This window comes from Brassica napus, chromosome A9 (assembly GCF_020379485.1).
Source record: "Brassica napus cultivar Da-Ae chromosome A9, Da-Ae, whole genome shotgun sequence".
Lineage (NCBI taxonomy): Eukaryota > Viridiplantae > Streptophyta > Magnoliopsida > Brassicales > Brassicaceae > Brassica > Brassica napus.
Genome location: NC_063442.1, coordinates 10186902 through 10202998, shown reverse-complemented (window position 1 = coordinate 10202998; position 16097 = coordinate 10186902). Strand labels below are relative to the sequence as shown.

Here is a 16097-nt window from a genome sequence, read left to right as displayed (position 1 = left end):
CACTATTGGTCCCCATTGCCTAGACTTTGAAAGTTGACATCTCATTCATTGCATTTTTTACAAAATATATTGTGATTATAAACTTCCACAGAGCTCCAGAAAACAATATACACCTGTTTTTGAGCCAACGAAACATTTGTATTTAACAGCAATAAAAAAGTGAGATCTCAAAATCTTAGAATATACTATATACTAAGAGCTTATAGTCCTTGGATCACAGATTGTGTTGACTCATTGACAAAGATAACATCTTTAGACATCGACACATCGTACGTATCTAAAGCGTCACCCTTGAAACATTGCATCTCGTTGAGGCATTTCACCGAACACTTACAGAGCGTAATCTAGACGTCTGAAGACATACAAATTCCAAGCTTTGCTGATGTGGGCGGACCTGAAACCTATATAGTAGTGTCCCACCATATGGGTTTAACTACATCAAAGTCAAAGTCGACGACTTTAAAGCGAGCTGAGACACAAAGAGAATATGATCCAACTTGGAGATTAGCTAAGAAACGAAAGAATGAGAAAGAAGAATAAACACACTGGAAGAGGCAGAAGGTTAGACTAGGTTTAAAAGGAGTAGAAGACTCTATGTGCATCAGAGGGTTTTGTTGTTACACGTTTTCAGCACATGTGGACGTTAGGGTTTGTTAGATCGACTCTGTTTTTAGCCCGACATGATTGAAGAACAAATCCTTTAACAAGTGGTACGTATCAGAGATCATGCTCTTTTATTTCACGGAGTTGTAAGCTAAGTTTTGTAACACTGAGTTTAATTCACTTTTGCAATATCTCAAAAATCTTTGGTTCTATACATAGTGAACTAGTATATATATATACTTATCGTCCTTGGATTACAGATTGTGTTAAATCATTGACAGAGAAGATATGTTTAGACTCAGACTCTGACGTGAACACATCGTTTAGAGTTTGCGCCGCAAATATAGGCTGCTTTGGTGTTGGAAGTTCTGTCGTTGAAGTAATCATGGACAGTACTTGAAGAGTGTTGGGTCTGTCCGAGGCTTCATGTTGGACACATAGAAGACCAATCTGAACACATCTCGCAACTTCGTATATGTTGCATGAGTCAGTAAGATCTTGATCAAGAAGATCCGCTCCTCCGGTCTCGAACCAAGACTCCCAGGCCTGAGTACAAGAAGAATACATTTCATGTCTATATACTTAAATGATAATCAAATCAATCACAGTAAACATGTCACTTACGTATGCAAGAAGGCCTTTGCTCCCATCTCCAAAGCTGAACCTTGAAATCTTCTTGCCGCTGATGATTTCTAGCATGAGAACTCCTAGGCTGTAGATGTCTGACTTCTCGGAGAACAACCCTGCCCATGCATACTCAGGAGACATATATCCTCTGTGATAACATCAAATAGTTTAGTATATGATTATGAGTATGTATCCTTGTTGAAGAGAGGTTCTTACAGTGTTCCTACAACTCTTCGAGTGTTGTCCTGATATTGTGTTCCCTGAAACATCCTAGCCAATCCGAAATCCGATATTTTTGGATTCATCTTTTCATCCAGAAGAATATTGCTAACCTTGAGATCTCGGTGAATGACCCTAAGGCGCGAGTCACGGTGGAGATAGAGAAGTCCACGTGCAATACCTTGAATGATTTCAAATCTCTTTGCCCAATCAATCTCCAGCTTTAGAGTTGAATCTATAGGCAATGGTATAGAATAGGTTAGTGACTATATTAGCATAAGATGGAAGGAGTTATGGAATAAAAGAACATACCAAAGAGGAATATATCAAGGCTTTTGTTCACCATAAACTCATAAATAAGTAGCTTCTCTTCTCCTTCGATACAGTACCCCAATAACCGAACCAAGTTCCTATGTTGTAGTTTTGATATTAGTCTTATTTCATTCAAGAACTCCCCTGTACCCTGATCAGAGCTACTTGAAAGGCGCTTAGCAGCTATTTCCTTCCCATCTAGCAGCTTTCCCTGGAAGAATAGTTTCAGATAGATATATAGAACAAGATACATATATACAGCAGAACAAAAAGAAGAAGCAAATAAAATAGAATGTCACATACCTTGTACACTGGACCAAATCCACCTTGACCAAGTTTATTTGAGGAACTGAAATTATCAGTGGCAGTTCTTATGGTATGCATCTCAAAGAAATTTACACCTGAGATATCTTGTGGTTCGAAATCATTCTTCCATGCATTTTGTAAAGTGTTGATGCCAACATGGGTTGGTTCTACAAGAAACAAATGTATTAGCTAGTGCTTGATATCTAGCAGTTTAGCATCCAAAGTCTTTGTGCTAAGTTTTGCAGTGTCTAACCTTTTTGTTTGGCTCTGTATCTCCAGAACATAAATGCGGTAAAGACCAAGATAGCGAAAATCGAAAGGCAAGCAGTAGTAGCTACTATAATCTTGGTTCTATGGCTTCCAGCTGAAATATTTAACCAAACAAAACAAAAATCTAAACTATGCTGTTACAAAACATTTAAACTCTAGAAGAAATGTGTTTCAGTCTTACCCAATTCCGAACTGGCAAGACGAATGGAGATAGTTTCTCCATTGGACATAAACTGAACTGTGTCTACTAGCTTCCCATTCCATACTAAGCATCCAATCCCACTTATATAGGCAAAGGCTGTACAAGAACAGTTTCCTAGACAGCCCTGGTAACACATGTCTGCATCAAGAAAGCTTGCAAACTGGTGCAGATCTGGAGTCTTTACATTAGTCATACGATAGAAGATGTCTGTGTCTCTGCCTTGTGTTTTAGTAGAAGATTTAGCCTGACAAGATAGCTGTGCACGTCTCACACACCCACTAGTCCAGTTCCCTTTCCTCCATTCCACATCTTTCTTTGGAACAAACCCTTTCAAGCATATGCACCTCGGGGTACTAGATCTCACACACAAACCAAAAGGACCACAAGTACCGTATATATCACATGAGTGTTCTGGTTCTGTAAGGTGATGCATCCATTTTTGGCCTTGATCCCAGTAAATCTCCATGTTCCCCTCTGGTGTTAGGGTAAGATAGGACAGATTAAAGTTTCTCAAAGTGGAGTAAGAGAAAGATCCTGTACCGGTTGCTAGATCCTGGACAACGCTGAATGGACTTACATATGATTCATCAAACTGTGGGAAGCCAGTGAACCTTGTTTTCGCCCATGGACCAGTTCTCCAGTAAGGCACTGAGCCTCTTCTTATGAGGCCTTGTAAAGGGACTTGTGGTGTAATCTCCAGAGAAAAGTTCCCAAGTGAAGGATCACTGTAGCTTTTCCATGAAGTCAGTTCCCGCTTCTTGCCATGGGAAAGATCATACATCAGCGTTGACTGAGGAAGCATAGTATTACCAAGATTCTCAAAGCTTTCCCATATAGTTGTTCTTGAGACATCATCGATCAGAACGAGATTTCCAGTGTCTAGAAGCTCGGCATGAGATCTGCTTGATGGGAAAGAAGCCTCTCCTGTTGACCAAATCACAGCTTGTTTCTCATCAACTAAGGTCAGGCTCCCGTTTCTGCTGATGGTGAGATTTGCTGCAGAGCTTGTAACTGGTTTATCTCTGTTAGCCACCCACACAATTACCCGAGGAACTATTTTCTTGAACCAGATCCCAATATACTGATTCCCAGTATTGTTAGGACTGAAGAAGCCTAGCTCATAGAACCCACCAGGGGAACTCAGAGTCTGTCCTATTGACAAAGGGCTTGATGAGTTTATAGCTGCATAAACACAGGTTGTGAATATGGTTAGTAAGAAAGAGCAAGCAAATAAAACCATACCCATCTTTCTCTAGTGTTTTACTATTTTTTTCTGTGGAAAGATAAGCAAACCTTCATGTGCATCTTCTTTGTTCAGACTGTTGCTTTGAATATAATAAGCACTAAAATATAACGTAATGACGTGTAAGTCAATGAAAATTCATATTCAACCAATAAAAAGAAAGTCAAATAAAAAAAGAAAAGACAAATACAGAGCTGGAAATTGCACCCATCTTACTGTCCACAAAGAAGTAAACGTGTACACATAAGTCAACCTTTTACACAGCAAACAAGTTTGGAGTTTTTGAAAATCTCCAAGAAGAACGTGCGAGTTAATATCTGTATGGGCTTTAAAAATCACATCCACTCGTGGTGACCGGCCTATTAAACCGTGCATCTAGTTCAACCATTTAATCAAATATTGGAAGATCTGAGCAGTTGAAACCATGTGTGCATATGTGTTTCTAGCCGACATCGGCGACTAAAATGACGATATAGCATTCAAAGTAACTGCGATGTGGCGGGACCTAAGTACAGACAGAGACATCGACTATCAGTGGTAGACTTTGACCAGCCGCAGCATAAATTCCCATGAACGTAAGAGGAAACGACACCACTGAGTCAAGATGCTTGAAAAAATCGTTTTTTCAAAATTCATTTTCACATTAACTATTAAGGACAGTATAGTTTGGGAATATTTTGACCAAGTCAACTCAAGAGTAGGTAAGAAAATTCGTTAGTTTATTTCTGTTGTAGGAATATAATCTGTTTACAATCTACTGAAAAACACACAAAGAAAAAGTAAAAAAAAAAGTGTGTTTATCTTGTATTGTTGATCACCGAATACCTACTGTCCGTAATCCAAGAGAAGACGATAAGATGACAAGTACAAACTCTTTATTAAAACACCAATACAATACAAAAGGAAAGAAAAACTTTATATATTTATTTGAGAAGTGCTGAAAATAAGAAACAATGAGAAAGTTCTCATAGTTTCAAAAACAAGCTGAGCATTTTAATTTACAGAAGAACAGAAATCCACACACACACACACTTTCGGTTCCACAAGTTTCAAAATGACGCATTCATTACTTAACGCCCCTGGATCCCAGATTGTGTCAACCCATTGACGGTGATCACATCGTTAGACGTGGATTCTTCACCTCTACTGTGCAGTGCAAATATGGGTTGTTTTGGTGAGGGAAGAACTAATGTTGTGGTGAGCATAGACAGTAACTCAACTGTGTTGGGTCTCTCCACAGGTTGGTGTTGAACACAAATCAGACCAATCTGGACACATCTCGAAACTTGTAATGGGCAACAAGAATCAGCAATATCTTGGTCCAGAAAATCAACTCCTTTGGTTTCACACCAACATTCCCATGCCTGTGGTTTAGTTTCAGATCTTAAGAATATAAGAGCAAGAAAACTTCATCCGCAAGTTAATGGAAAACCTAAAAAGTCTCAAAACTTACATATGCAATGAGGTTATTTCCTTCTTCTCCATTGTTGAACCTTGAGATCTTTTCTCCACTGATGATTTCTAACAAGAGAACTCCAAATGCATAGATGTCTGATTTTTCAGAGAAAACACCTGTCCATGCATACTCAGGAGACATATATCCTCTGTGAAAACATCTAATAGTTTAGTAAATGATTTGGATTATGAATCTTGTTAAGCATGTCCACAAAGAATGGTTCTTACAGAGTTCCTACAACCCTGCGAGTGTTGTCCTGGAAATGGGTTCCTTGAAACATGCGAGCCAGTCCAAAATCTGATATTTTTGGGATCATTCTCTCGTCCAGAAGAATGTTGCTGACCTTCAGGTCTCGGTGAATGACCCTGAGGCGTGAGTCACGGTGGAGATAGAGAAGCCCACGTGCAATACCTTGAATGATATCAAATCTCTTTGCCCAATCAATCTCAAACTTTAGAGTTGAATCTAGACAATATTATAGAACATATTAGTGACAGTGAGACCATGACCGGTCCTAAATTTTATGAGACCATAAACATTTTAAAGAAAATTTTAATAATCTTCAATTTTTTTTGTAATAATATTCTTTTTCAAATTATGTATATTATCTCTTTAAATTTTGGAACAAAAAGGGTAACAACGAGGTATACGAAGTAAAAGACTCACCAAATAGAAAGACGTCAAGGCTTTTGTTCTCTAAAAACTCATAAATCAGTAGCTTCTCTTCTCCTTTGATGCAGCATCCCAAAAGCCTAACCAAGTTTCTATGCTGTAGTTTCGAGATTAGTGTTATCTCATTCATGAACTCCTCTGTTCCCTGTCCGGAGCTGCTAGACAGGCGTTTAACAGCTATTTCCTTTCCATCTACCAGCTTTCCCTGAAAGCAAAGTTGCAGATAGTCAGTCATCTATAGAAACACATAATACAAGCAAATAGTGAGCAACTAAAAAAAGAGTATCCCATACCTTATAAACTGGACCAAATCCACCTTGACCGAGTTTGTTTGAGAAACTAAAGTTATTAGTGGCAGTTCGTATTGTATGCATCTCAAAGAAATTTATGCCGGAGACATCTTGTGGTTCCAAATCATTCCTCCGCGCATCTTGTGAAGTGTTGATGAACATAAAATTTGGTGCAACTGGTCAATAGCGTCATTTATTAGTTTGTATCATTGTTTCATCCAACGCTGAACTTTCAGCACAAGTAAACAAATTAACCCTTAATTAGGAGGACATCAATCTTTAAGATAAACTCCCTAATAAATACTGCCTACTTGAGACTGTCCCGACTCCCATGGGACGTAGAATCTAGCAATTTGCTTTGGTTTTGGTCACACGAAAACAAAAAGACAAAGAAAGAGAGTGGGAGAGACCAAAATTCTAGTGTCTCACCATTTTGTTTGGCTCGGTATCTCCAGAACGTATACGCGGAAAAGACCAAGATCGTGAGTAAGGAAAGGCTGGCAGTAGCACCAGCAATAATCATTGTTCGGCTGCTTCCAACTGAAACATTCACCATAAAACAAAAACAAAAAAATTCATACCATGCGGCTACAGAGAAACAATATCATAAAATAGAAACACTTCAAATGTAACAAGTAAGCAATACTCATTATTTATAATATAACACATTATATACCTACCCAATTCTGAACTTGCAAGACGAAGGGAAAGAGACTCTCCATCAGATGAAAACTGAACCGTGTCTACAAGCTCCCGGTTCCATACCAAGCATCCAATTCCACTTATATAGGCAAAGGCTGTGCAAGAACAGTTTCCTAGACAACCCTGGTGACACTGTTCTGCGTTGAGAAAGCTTGCAAACTGGTACATATCCGGAGTCTTTACATGTTTCATATGATAGAAGATGTCTGCTTCTTTGCCTTGAGTCTTTGTAGAAGAGTTCGCCTGGCAAGAGAGCTGTGTATGTCTCACACACCCACTTGTCCAGTTCCTTTGTCTCCACTCCTCATCTGACTTTGGTACAAACCCTTTCATGCATACACACTTTGGAGTACTGGTTCTCAAACACAAACCAAAAGGCCCACAAGCACCATATAGATCACATGAGCTTACTGGAGCTGCAAAGTGAAGCGTCCAGTTTTTGCCATCACTCTAGAGGATCTTCATTTTCCCTTCTGATGTTAACGTAACATATGATAGTTTATAGTTTCTCAACTGGGAATAAGAGAAAGATGCTGTGCCTTTCTCTACATCCTGGACAACAGTGAATGGACTTACATATGATGCATCGATCCCAGGTATCCCAGAGAATTTTGTTTTTGCCCATGGACCACTTCTCCAGTAAGGCTTTGAGCCTCTCCTTATAAGGCCTTGTGGGGGTACTTGTGGTGTGAACTCCAGTGAGTATTCCCCAGGGGATGGATCGTTGTTGCTTTTCCAGGAAGTCAACACATGCTTCTTTCCTCGGGGGATATCATAAGACACCGATGACTGAGGTAACATAGTATTACCAAGATTCCCGAAGCTCTGCCATAATGTTTTTCCTGAAACATCATCGGTTACAACAAGGTTTCCGGTGTCTAGAAGCTCTGCATGGCACTTCTTGGATGTGAATGCTTCTCCTGTTGACCATATAACATCTTGCTTTCCGTCAAGCAAGATCAGGCTCCCGTTGCTGCTGATGGTGAGATTTGCCGCGGTTTTTGTGACTGGTTTGTCTCTGTTAGCCACCCACACAACGACCTGAGGAGTGATGTTCTTGAACCATACCCCAACATACTTATTCAGGGTGTTGTTAGGACTGAAGAAGCCTAATTCATAAACTCCGTTGGGAGAGCTCAGAGTTTGTCCTATTGATAAAGGACTTGATGTGTTTATATCAGCATTTCCACAAGTTGAGAATATAGATATCAAGAGAAAACAAAGAAAGAAAAGCATCTTGTTTCTCTAGTGTACTCTTATATCTTGTGGAGATTTTGAACATATGAGCACAAGCTTACGTTGATGAACAGAGATTAATAAGCCTTGATGGAACAAACACTTTCCGTGTTATCCGGGCATTGTACGCATTGACATTAATAGATTATGTTCTTTTATTGTAAGTGAGAATAATTATGAGTGTAATTTAAACATAAACATCAAAATAACCCATGTGGACATAGTTGACGTAGATATTTTTATGTTTCTTCACTGAAGATAGAATCTAACAAACGACCATAATTTTCTCATTTTGGTCTTCTCAAAGTCTACATACACAACTAATAACTCTGCAAGTTTAAACATTTCCTATAAGATATAGATGTAGAAACTGCTTTTAAACGTCATTTTAGTTTATGTTCCATATTGGTAGACAAAGTTAAAAATGCAAAATGAATGTCTAAGACCTAGTGTTTCACCGAATATTTTCAGTGGTAAGATTGGGATTATGTAGATATTAACTTAAATCAATAAAGGGAGTGTATAAGATAAGAATACATGCTCATACATCAAAAGTTCAATGAAAACATAAAAAATATCATAAATTAGTTTTTAGATTGAAGAAATAAAACTTAATTAACAAGCCAGACGTCAGAGGACATGCCGTTCAAAACCTTGTTTATGGCGCTCTGATGAAATCTAGATAGATACCGAAAGTACAAGCAAAACTGTGGGCGGATTAATTAATTAAAGAGAATATTACACTATAGGTCAGTTTCTATGTTTATAATAACATAATAAGACAGTTTCTACTACTCTGACACTTTTCTCTCTCATTTTCTCTTCTTTAACACTGTATTCACTTTTTTCTCAGTGTATTAAAAACCATTATTACCCTTGTTCTATTATTTCTAATTGAAATCTAACTAACTACTGTAACATTAAATCATGTGACCACAAATCATTTTTTTTCTTTCTTTTTCTTTATATCTCTTAAAAGTTAAAACACAATCATTTCTTTTCTTTTATTTTCCGTCATCTTTCTCCTCCTAAATTTTTCTTTTTTTCCTGTAAAAAAAAATCATTTTAGAAGAAGTTGATGACGATGAGATCGGTTTTTGTAGTCCTTAATCAGCCTCCGGTACAACCAGTTGAAGACGAAAATGAAGAAGGAGATGAGGACAGAGACAACAACGGCGAAAGTGACGAAGATGGCGATTAAGACATATATGACGACAACAAAAATGAAGATAATGAGGATAAAATATGATTTTGAGATAATCAGTTTGTTTGGAAGCCTAAGCTTCAACTTTGGAATCCTCATCTCATCTGTCACAGTGGATTTAATTGTCATTCCGGTGATGGGTAACTTGGATTAACTCGGTTTGTACTTGTGGCTGCTTCCTAATGATATTAACGAGCCGGCTAAGACCAATTTTGAGTTCATGCTTACATATGTACATGTGTACACGTTTTGATGTACATAATGAAACATACAACTGCCTACTAGTGAGGTGTACATGTGCACACATGTACATATGGACAATGTCTAAACTAATGTACATGTGTATATATGCGAATAATGTACATTCATCAAGTATTTGAGTCCAAAACATATAACATAATAGATCAAGTCCAACAGAAAATGGTGTATATGTTAGTAAGTGTACACATGGTTTTGGGCTAATGCACATTGGTAAATTTTCTTGTAGAAAGCATTGTAATTTGTGGACACTTTATTGTGTACATAATATTACGCGTACGCATGTATATCAAAGATAAATCCAAAAAATATTTGTGCACACTTTCTTGTGTACATAATGTTACGTGTACACATGTACATCAAAGATAAATCCAAAATATATGCAAAAATGCAGAAGGTCGCAATGGATGCTCTCGATCTACTCCTGATGGAGCCGCAATGGCGAGTGGCGAGGTCACGACGCCGTGAAATTTGTGTCTAAGTTTGACGAGAAAATATTTTGAGATTCATGGCATAGCTCGGTTGAAGCAGTAGAAACGCAACAGAGAAGATGATATAGATCTATAATACCTTTTATTTATATGAGACTGATGAGTACTCAAATCTCGTCAAGTCATCTCTGCAACTTATATGGATTCTTTGCCGCCGTCGAAGGTATATCAATTTCTTTTACGACCGCACCCTTATGTTTGTTGGTTCAATTCAGAGAATAAATAGAGACAAAGTTACTTTTTGTTTGTGGTTCAGATTAAAAACAATTAAATAAAAAAATGCATTTTCACTTTTCAAATAAATGACACACTAAACCCAGATGACCAAAAAAAAGGAAGAGAGAGGTAACGAAAGGTTTGGTTTTCATTCTGGGGGTATTGGTGCCTTTGACCACTAACAAACTACTCTAGTAGAACAAACTGCCTTAAAGTGTTAATAAAACTTGTAAAGTGCTTGTAAATGACTCATAATTAAATACCCACCATCTGAGTCAAAATCAATGGTGTCACTGTCAATAAAGAGAAGACAAGACAACTAATAAGCTATAAAGATTCTATTTTGTATTAGCCTTATGACTTTACCCGGAAGAAAAACACTAATATACGACAGGCGGCTGATGAAAATTCACACGAAACACACTCACAAGAGTGCACACACATGCCCATGTCTCAAAGAAGAACAAAAACAAAACCCAACAAAACATTCTTTCTAATGCTTTGTTGACAGGAAATAAACAGTTTTCGGGACAACACAGTGCTCATCCCATAGACTATAATAAATCATTGCTGCTCCATAGTGGCCAAAGTGGTGAACACTTTTTTTTTTTTTTTATAACTTTGGTATGATTCCAAAGGCTTTTTAGGCCCAAAGACTAAACACTAAAAAGCTCATAGAAATCTAGGTTTTCTTGCCACTTAAGATGTTTATGGATGACCAAAGAAAATCGAACTCATGACGGAAGTTTCAGCGGAAACCCCTTTATTACTAGGCCAAGACCACTTGGTGAACATGTAAATGCTTAAAATTATCATTAGTCACTGATGTGTCTTGACCATCAATATGTAAATGTAAGATCTCTCTTATTATTCAAGGTCACAATACAAAGAACTATATATACTGAGAGTCAGAGCCGTGCCTACTGAAGAATATTTGAAGCATCCGCTCCTGTTAAATAATTTTTACAAAAAACTATAGAGCATATAGTTATATTTTTTATTTTATACATACATAAACAAAATTTTTTTATTGCTTCTTAACTGGATTACAGATATCAATTGATAACTAGCACTGTTTTTTCCACTTATTTTCTATAACTACAGCTTAGATGTTTCTAATCAATTTTTAAACATTTTATTTTTTTTCTTCTTCAGCTTTATATGCTTAGTTTACAAATTTACAAGAAACTATGTAAATAAAAGACCAATTTGTATGTTTCAGTTTTATATCTATAACTAAACATAAAATGATAATAAAACATTTTGTATTTTCTATCAAAACTTTATTTTTTAAATGATTATTTATATACTAGTTTGTCATAATACAATATTATTGATAAAAATATATTATTTATTTTTGCTTAGGGCATCCAAAAGGTTTGGCACGGCTCTGCAAAGAGTAGACATCTAGGTTAGAGACATTTATAGTTGTTTCTTTAAACAGAATTGAAGAATATTGAGGTAGTTTAGAAGATGATAACATGTATCATTGGCATGCTACGTTGTATCACTAACACGCCCTCTTAAGATGTGTTTGTTTTTTTAGGAAAAAAACATTTCTCATGTCTTTCTCTACCTTTTTATTTGTTTTTGATATTTTATTGAGAAACTGCAATTGCTGATGGCCTAAAGTACTCAAATGAGAAGTTTAGAGATACTCACTAGAAAAAAGAGATACTCACTCGAAATTGTTTGTTTAGAATTTAGAGTTCTCCCTGGTAAGGTTGCTGTCAGAGATAGCACTGTTTATGGTATATGATTTTTTTCTTTCTCTTTTGCATAATTTAAGTACTTTAATTAACTCTTTCAAGGAGATTAACATAGCAGTGGCATATTATTGGAAAATATAAACATCAGTTTTCATGTGTTGTATAATATTTTTATTTCTGAAAAATATTTTTTTGCTAATATAATACTATATGATAATTCATAATTAAACATTTTATCTTTGTTTCAATATCATGTATTATTGATTGCTTGATTTTTTTTTATTTTTTTTTTATTTTCATGTATGCATTTAACAAGGTCGCTATCTGCATGCAGACCCGGCTCTATACGTGTGCCAGAGGTGCAACAGCACAGGGTCTTAGATTTTCTTTTTAAATTTCTTTAAGCTTTAGGGCCCTAAATTTCTTTAAAAAAATGTTATTATCCAACACATATACACAGAGCTAGGATAGAAAGATAAATCAGCATGTGTTATTATAGTGACTTTGTAAAACCCGTTCATTTTTACAGGGCATTACTCTGCCAGATTTAATTGGTTTTATCATTATTTTTATAAAAAAAATTTGCAGCACAGGGTCTTTGCAAACTTTGAGCCGGGCCTGTCTGCATGAATGGGTCAGCATGAAGAGGAGGAAAGGATTTGGTAATGTAGTTCAAGTGTTCAACTTGTAAATGAGGGATACGAGTTTACAGGAATCGGGCTCCTTAACTGAAGGCTTTTCTATTATTCTTTTTTTTGGGTCAAAATGTTTTTTTTTTGTTAAGAATCCTATTTGCATGGCCGGCTCATATGGAAAGAAAAACGTGCGACCGTCCCGAACCCAAACACCTGTGTCCCCCGTAACTTGATAGTTAAGTGCCCAATATTTTTTTATATATACACATTTTTATATAGAAAATTTTAAATATTCATTAAATTTGATTTAAAAGGGGGCCTAAAATATTTTACATGCATAAAATTTGTATTTAACAAAACTTTAATAAAGATATTGATGATAAAAAATTCTAAAATATATTTAAATTTTAAATAAACATGAACATTAAAAGTTGATTTTTTTTTTTGCCTAGAAGCTCAAATAAATGTTGAGCCGCCCTGCCTATTTGTAACTACAAAACCATTATGTTACTAGCAATGCCGTCTTCAAATTTTGAGACTTCAAGCAACTATAAAAGTAGCCATTTTCACAGAATTCTTATTATAATAGTTGTTGTTTTAGATAAAATAAGAGATATATAGTAATTTTCTTTAAAATGGTTTAGTTATATATTTTTGTGAGCTGAAAGCTGGTGCTTCAAGTATTTCATATTAGAACCGGCAGAGGCGGCTCAGGGATTAGGGAATATTCGGTGTTGTACTAGGGGCCCCATAATCTTTTTTTAGGTAAAAGTTTAATGACGGCTCAAAATAATTTCGAAGTTAGACAACTAGCTACTTCCACCTATATGTTGAACAGCTGGCAAAACGGTTTATTGATAAATATATGTTTTTTTTTATTAATGATTACGGTTTAGCCTTAAGAAAGAAAAAATGTTTTTATATAAAATATATATAATTTATTAAGCATTTGAAAAGGAAATTTATTCTAGATTGAAAATAATGTTATAGAGCAGGCTAATATTACAAACAATAGTTTCTTTTTGAGAAATTTTATAGGATGATCCTAAAACTTTTTTTTTTATCACAAATATATTTTTTAAGAGATAAAATGACCAAAATATTTCATATTAAAAAGGTAAATAGACATTTATAATTTTAGTGTTAATTAATCTAGATTTATTAGAGTTTAGATTTAAAGAGCTAATCTAGACTTATTAGAGTTTATATTTGAGGAGCAGAGTTTTAGGGGTGAGATTTTGGATTTTTAAAATAAGTAAATAAATACTTAAAATTTAAAAAATATTTTTTAAAAAAAATTCGAAACATAATTTTTGAAATTAAAAAAAAAATCTATTGTTCACCCGATCATTATTTGCAAATTGGTGAAAATGGTTTCGGAATCAGAGGAGTGACCAACATTTGCAAATTATTTGGAAGATGTCAAGACCCTGAAAGAGATGTTCACCCGATCAGAGATCATCTATATACCAATGACGCAAAATACAATGGCGGATAGACTAGCACGCAGTTAGACAGCCGCCGTTTTTTGTCGTTCACATGGATGCAGATCACCCAGTTTGGTTTACAGAGTCAGTATGAATCTTTAAAAATTGATGAAAAAAAAAATCTATTGTTTTAATAAAAGTTCGAATTCAAAACCTTATAATTTGAAAAATTATAAAAAAAAAATTTCATGCTCATGTATTCCAATCTTTATCAATTATTTATGAGACTTTCATTCCCATATTTTCATGCAGTGAGCCTATGCTCTCTCATTTTGTTGTATTCAATATGTATTTCTATCGGAAAAGATCACCAATCCAAGACAAAAATATTCAGAGGATTCGTCCGACCAAGAAAAAATTGATAATTGTCAAATTTGTTTTTTTTCTTGAAATTAAAGAACGTAGGTTATCGATTATGCATTATACAAAAGACTCAAAAAAAATTATCGTATTATTTGAGAGAATTCTTCTTTTCTTTATTCTGAAATTACATTTTAAACTTAAATAACTATTTAAAATGTTTTGAATTGGTCTGAGGTTGAAAGTAACACTAATGTTTTACTATTCTTAGAGGTTACAAAATTATTTTACCATGAAAAACAAATTCATAAAAATGTAATGGTTTATATTTCTTCTTATTATTTTTTTATTTATTTTGTGATAAATTGTAAAATAATATACGCTGAAAAATATGTACAACATGGGTTATTCGGGAGAATTAACAGTAATTTTGACGTAATTAAACCTATAACAATTTTTTAAGTTTTGTCCGGTAATGCCATTTTTTCCAAGTTGCCTGTGACAAAGAGGGGAAGTGTGAGGTCGCTAAGTGAGCACATGATAAAATATCCGCAAACACAACGACATTACTCAATTAATTACCCGCACACATAAGCCGCTGAATCAGTAATCGGGGTGGTTTAAAATAAAAGTGATTGTGAATAAAAAAGGGTACTCTATTTCTTAGTGGGGGTTATTGGTTTTGGTAGTTTAGTAGATTTATAAATTATCCTTATATTTAGAAATCTTCCATAAATCCAGTGATTTTCAAATCGAGTGAGAATTATTGATATGAGTATTTTAAAATCAAATAAATGAAGTGTTATAAATCAATGGATTTATAACTAGACCTAAATAAAGCACTACAAGAGAACATTATGTTCTCCGACTGCAACTTCCAAAGACATGAATTGTCAAAACAAACTTTTCACGGAATCTTCTCAGAAATTTCGGATCAAACTATTTTTTCACCATGTTATTGGAAGTTTGATCGGATCAAAAAGTAAAAATTTCTGACAAAACAGATTTACTTGTCATCTTTTCAGAAATCTCATCGGAGTATTCTCGGAACTTATCGACAACTTCATCTTCTCCACCATTCATTATCTTTCTTGCCTCTTTTTCATTTTGCTAAGCATCAAAGGCTGGTCGCACACATTTGGTGGGGATACGTTCATATGGAATACATCTCTCGTTGCAGCTCTTTTTCATTATCGAATGCATTATACAATATGTTTGTATGGACATGTGCTTAGTGCATGTTTTTAACATGAGCAAAAAACAATGTATAAAATTTGAAGTAATGCATCAACCGATGTTTGTTGGGACACGAAAATATAAAGAATGAAAAAAGAAAACAATATAAAACAAATCAAACCAAAATAACAAGGTTAAACCCAATATTTGTTCCTTTGTATTTTACTCTTAAAAATAGTTACAAATCCAATCAAATCCAGTTTCAAATTAAATCCATACACAAATCTTCATTATTGAATAACGCATGATTCTAAAATTTATTTTAAAATCATAAAACCAATAACTATGGATTTGAATGTGAATTTTAAAATAATAGAACCAATAACACTACATTTAGTTTGGATTTACAAATCTATTAAAATGCACAAACCAATAACACCCTCTTAAATAGGAGACAGATGAACAACAATGTAAGAGGAGAAA

At 35.0% G+C, this 16097-nt stretch overlaps 1 protein-coding gene and 1 pseudogene across 1 annotated transcript; both read right to left on the bottom strand.

Moving 5' to 3' along the window:
• Positions 1-759: 759 nt before the first annotated feature.
• Positions 760-3865, bottom strand: LOC106421246 (G-type lectin S-receptor-like serine/threonine-protein kinase SD1-29). The gene is made up of 7 exons (XM_013862117.3): positions 2519-3865; positions 2321-2431; positions 2065-2234; positions 1762-1972; positions 1447-1684; positions 1228-1378; positions 760-1149 (listed from the first exon to the last, which is right to left on the bottom strand). The coding sequence occupies exons 1-7, from the start codon at positions 3783-3785 to the stop codon at positions 844-846; spliced, it is 2454 nt and encodes an 817-aa protein (XP_013717571.2). The 5' UTR covers positions 3786-3865; the 3' UTR covers positions 760-843.
• An 820-nt stretch (positions 3866-4685) lies between these two features.
• On the bottom strand, positions 4686-12782 carry LOC106420534 (annotated as a pseudogene).
• Positions 12783-16097: the final 3315 nt, after the last annotated feature.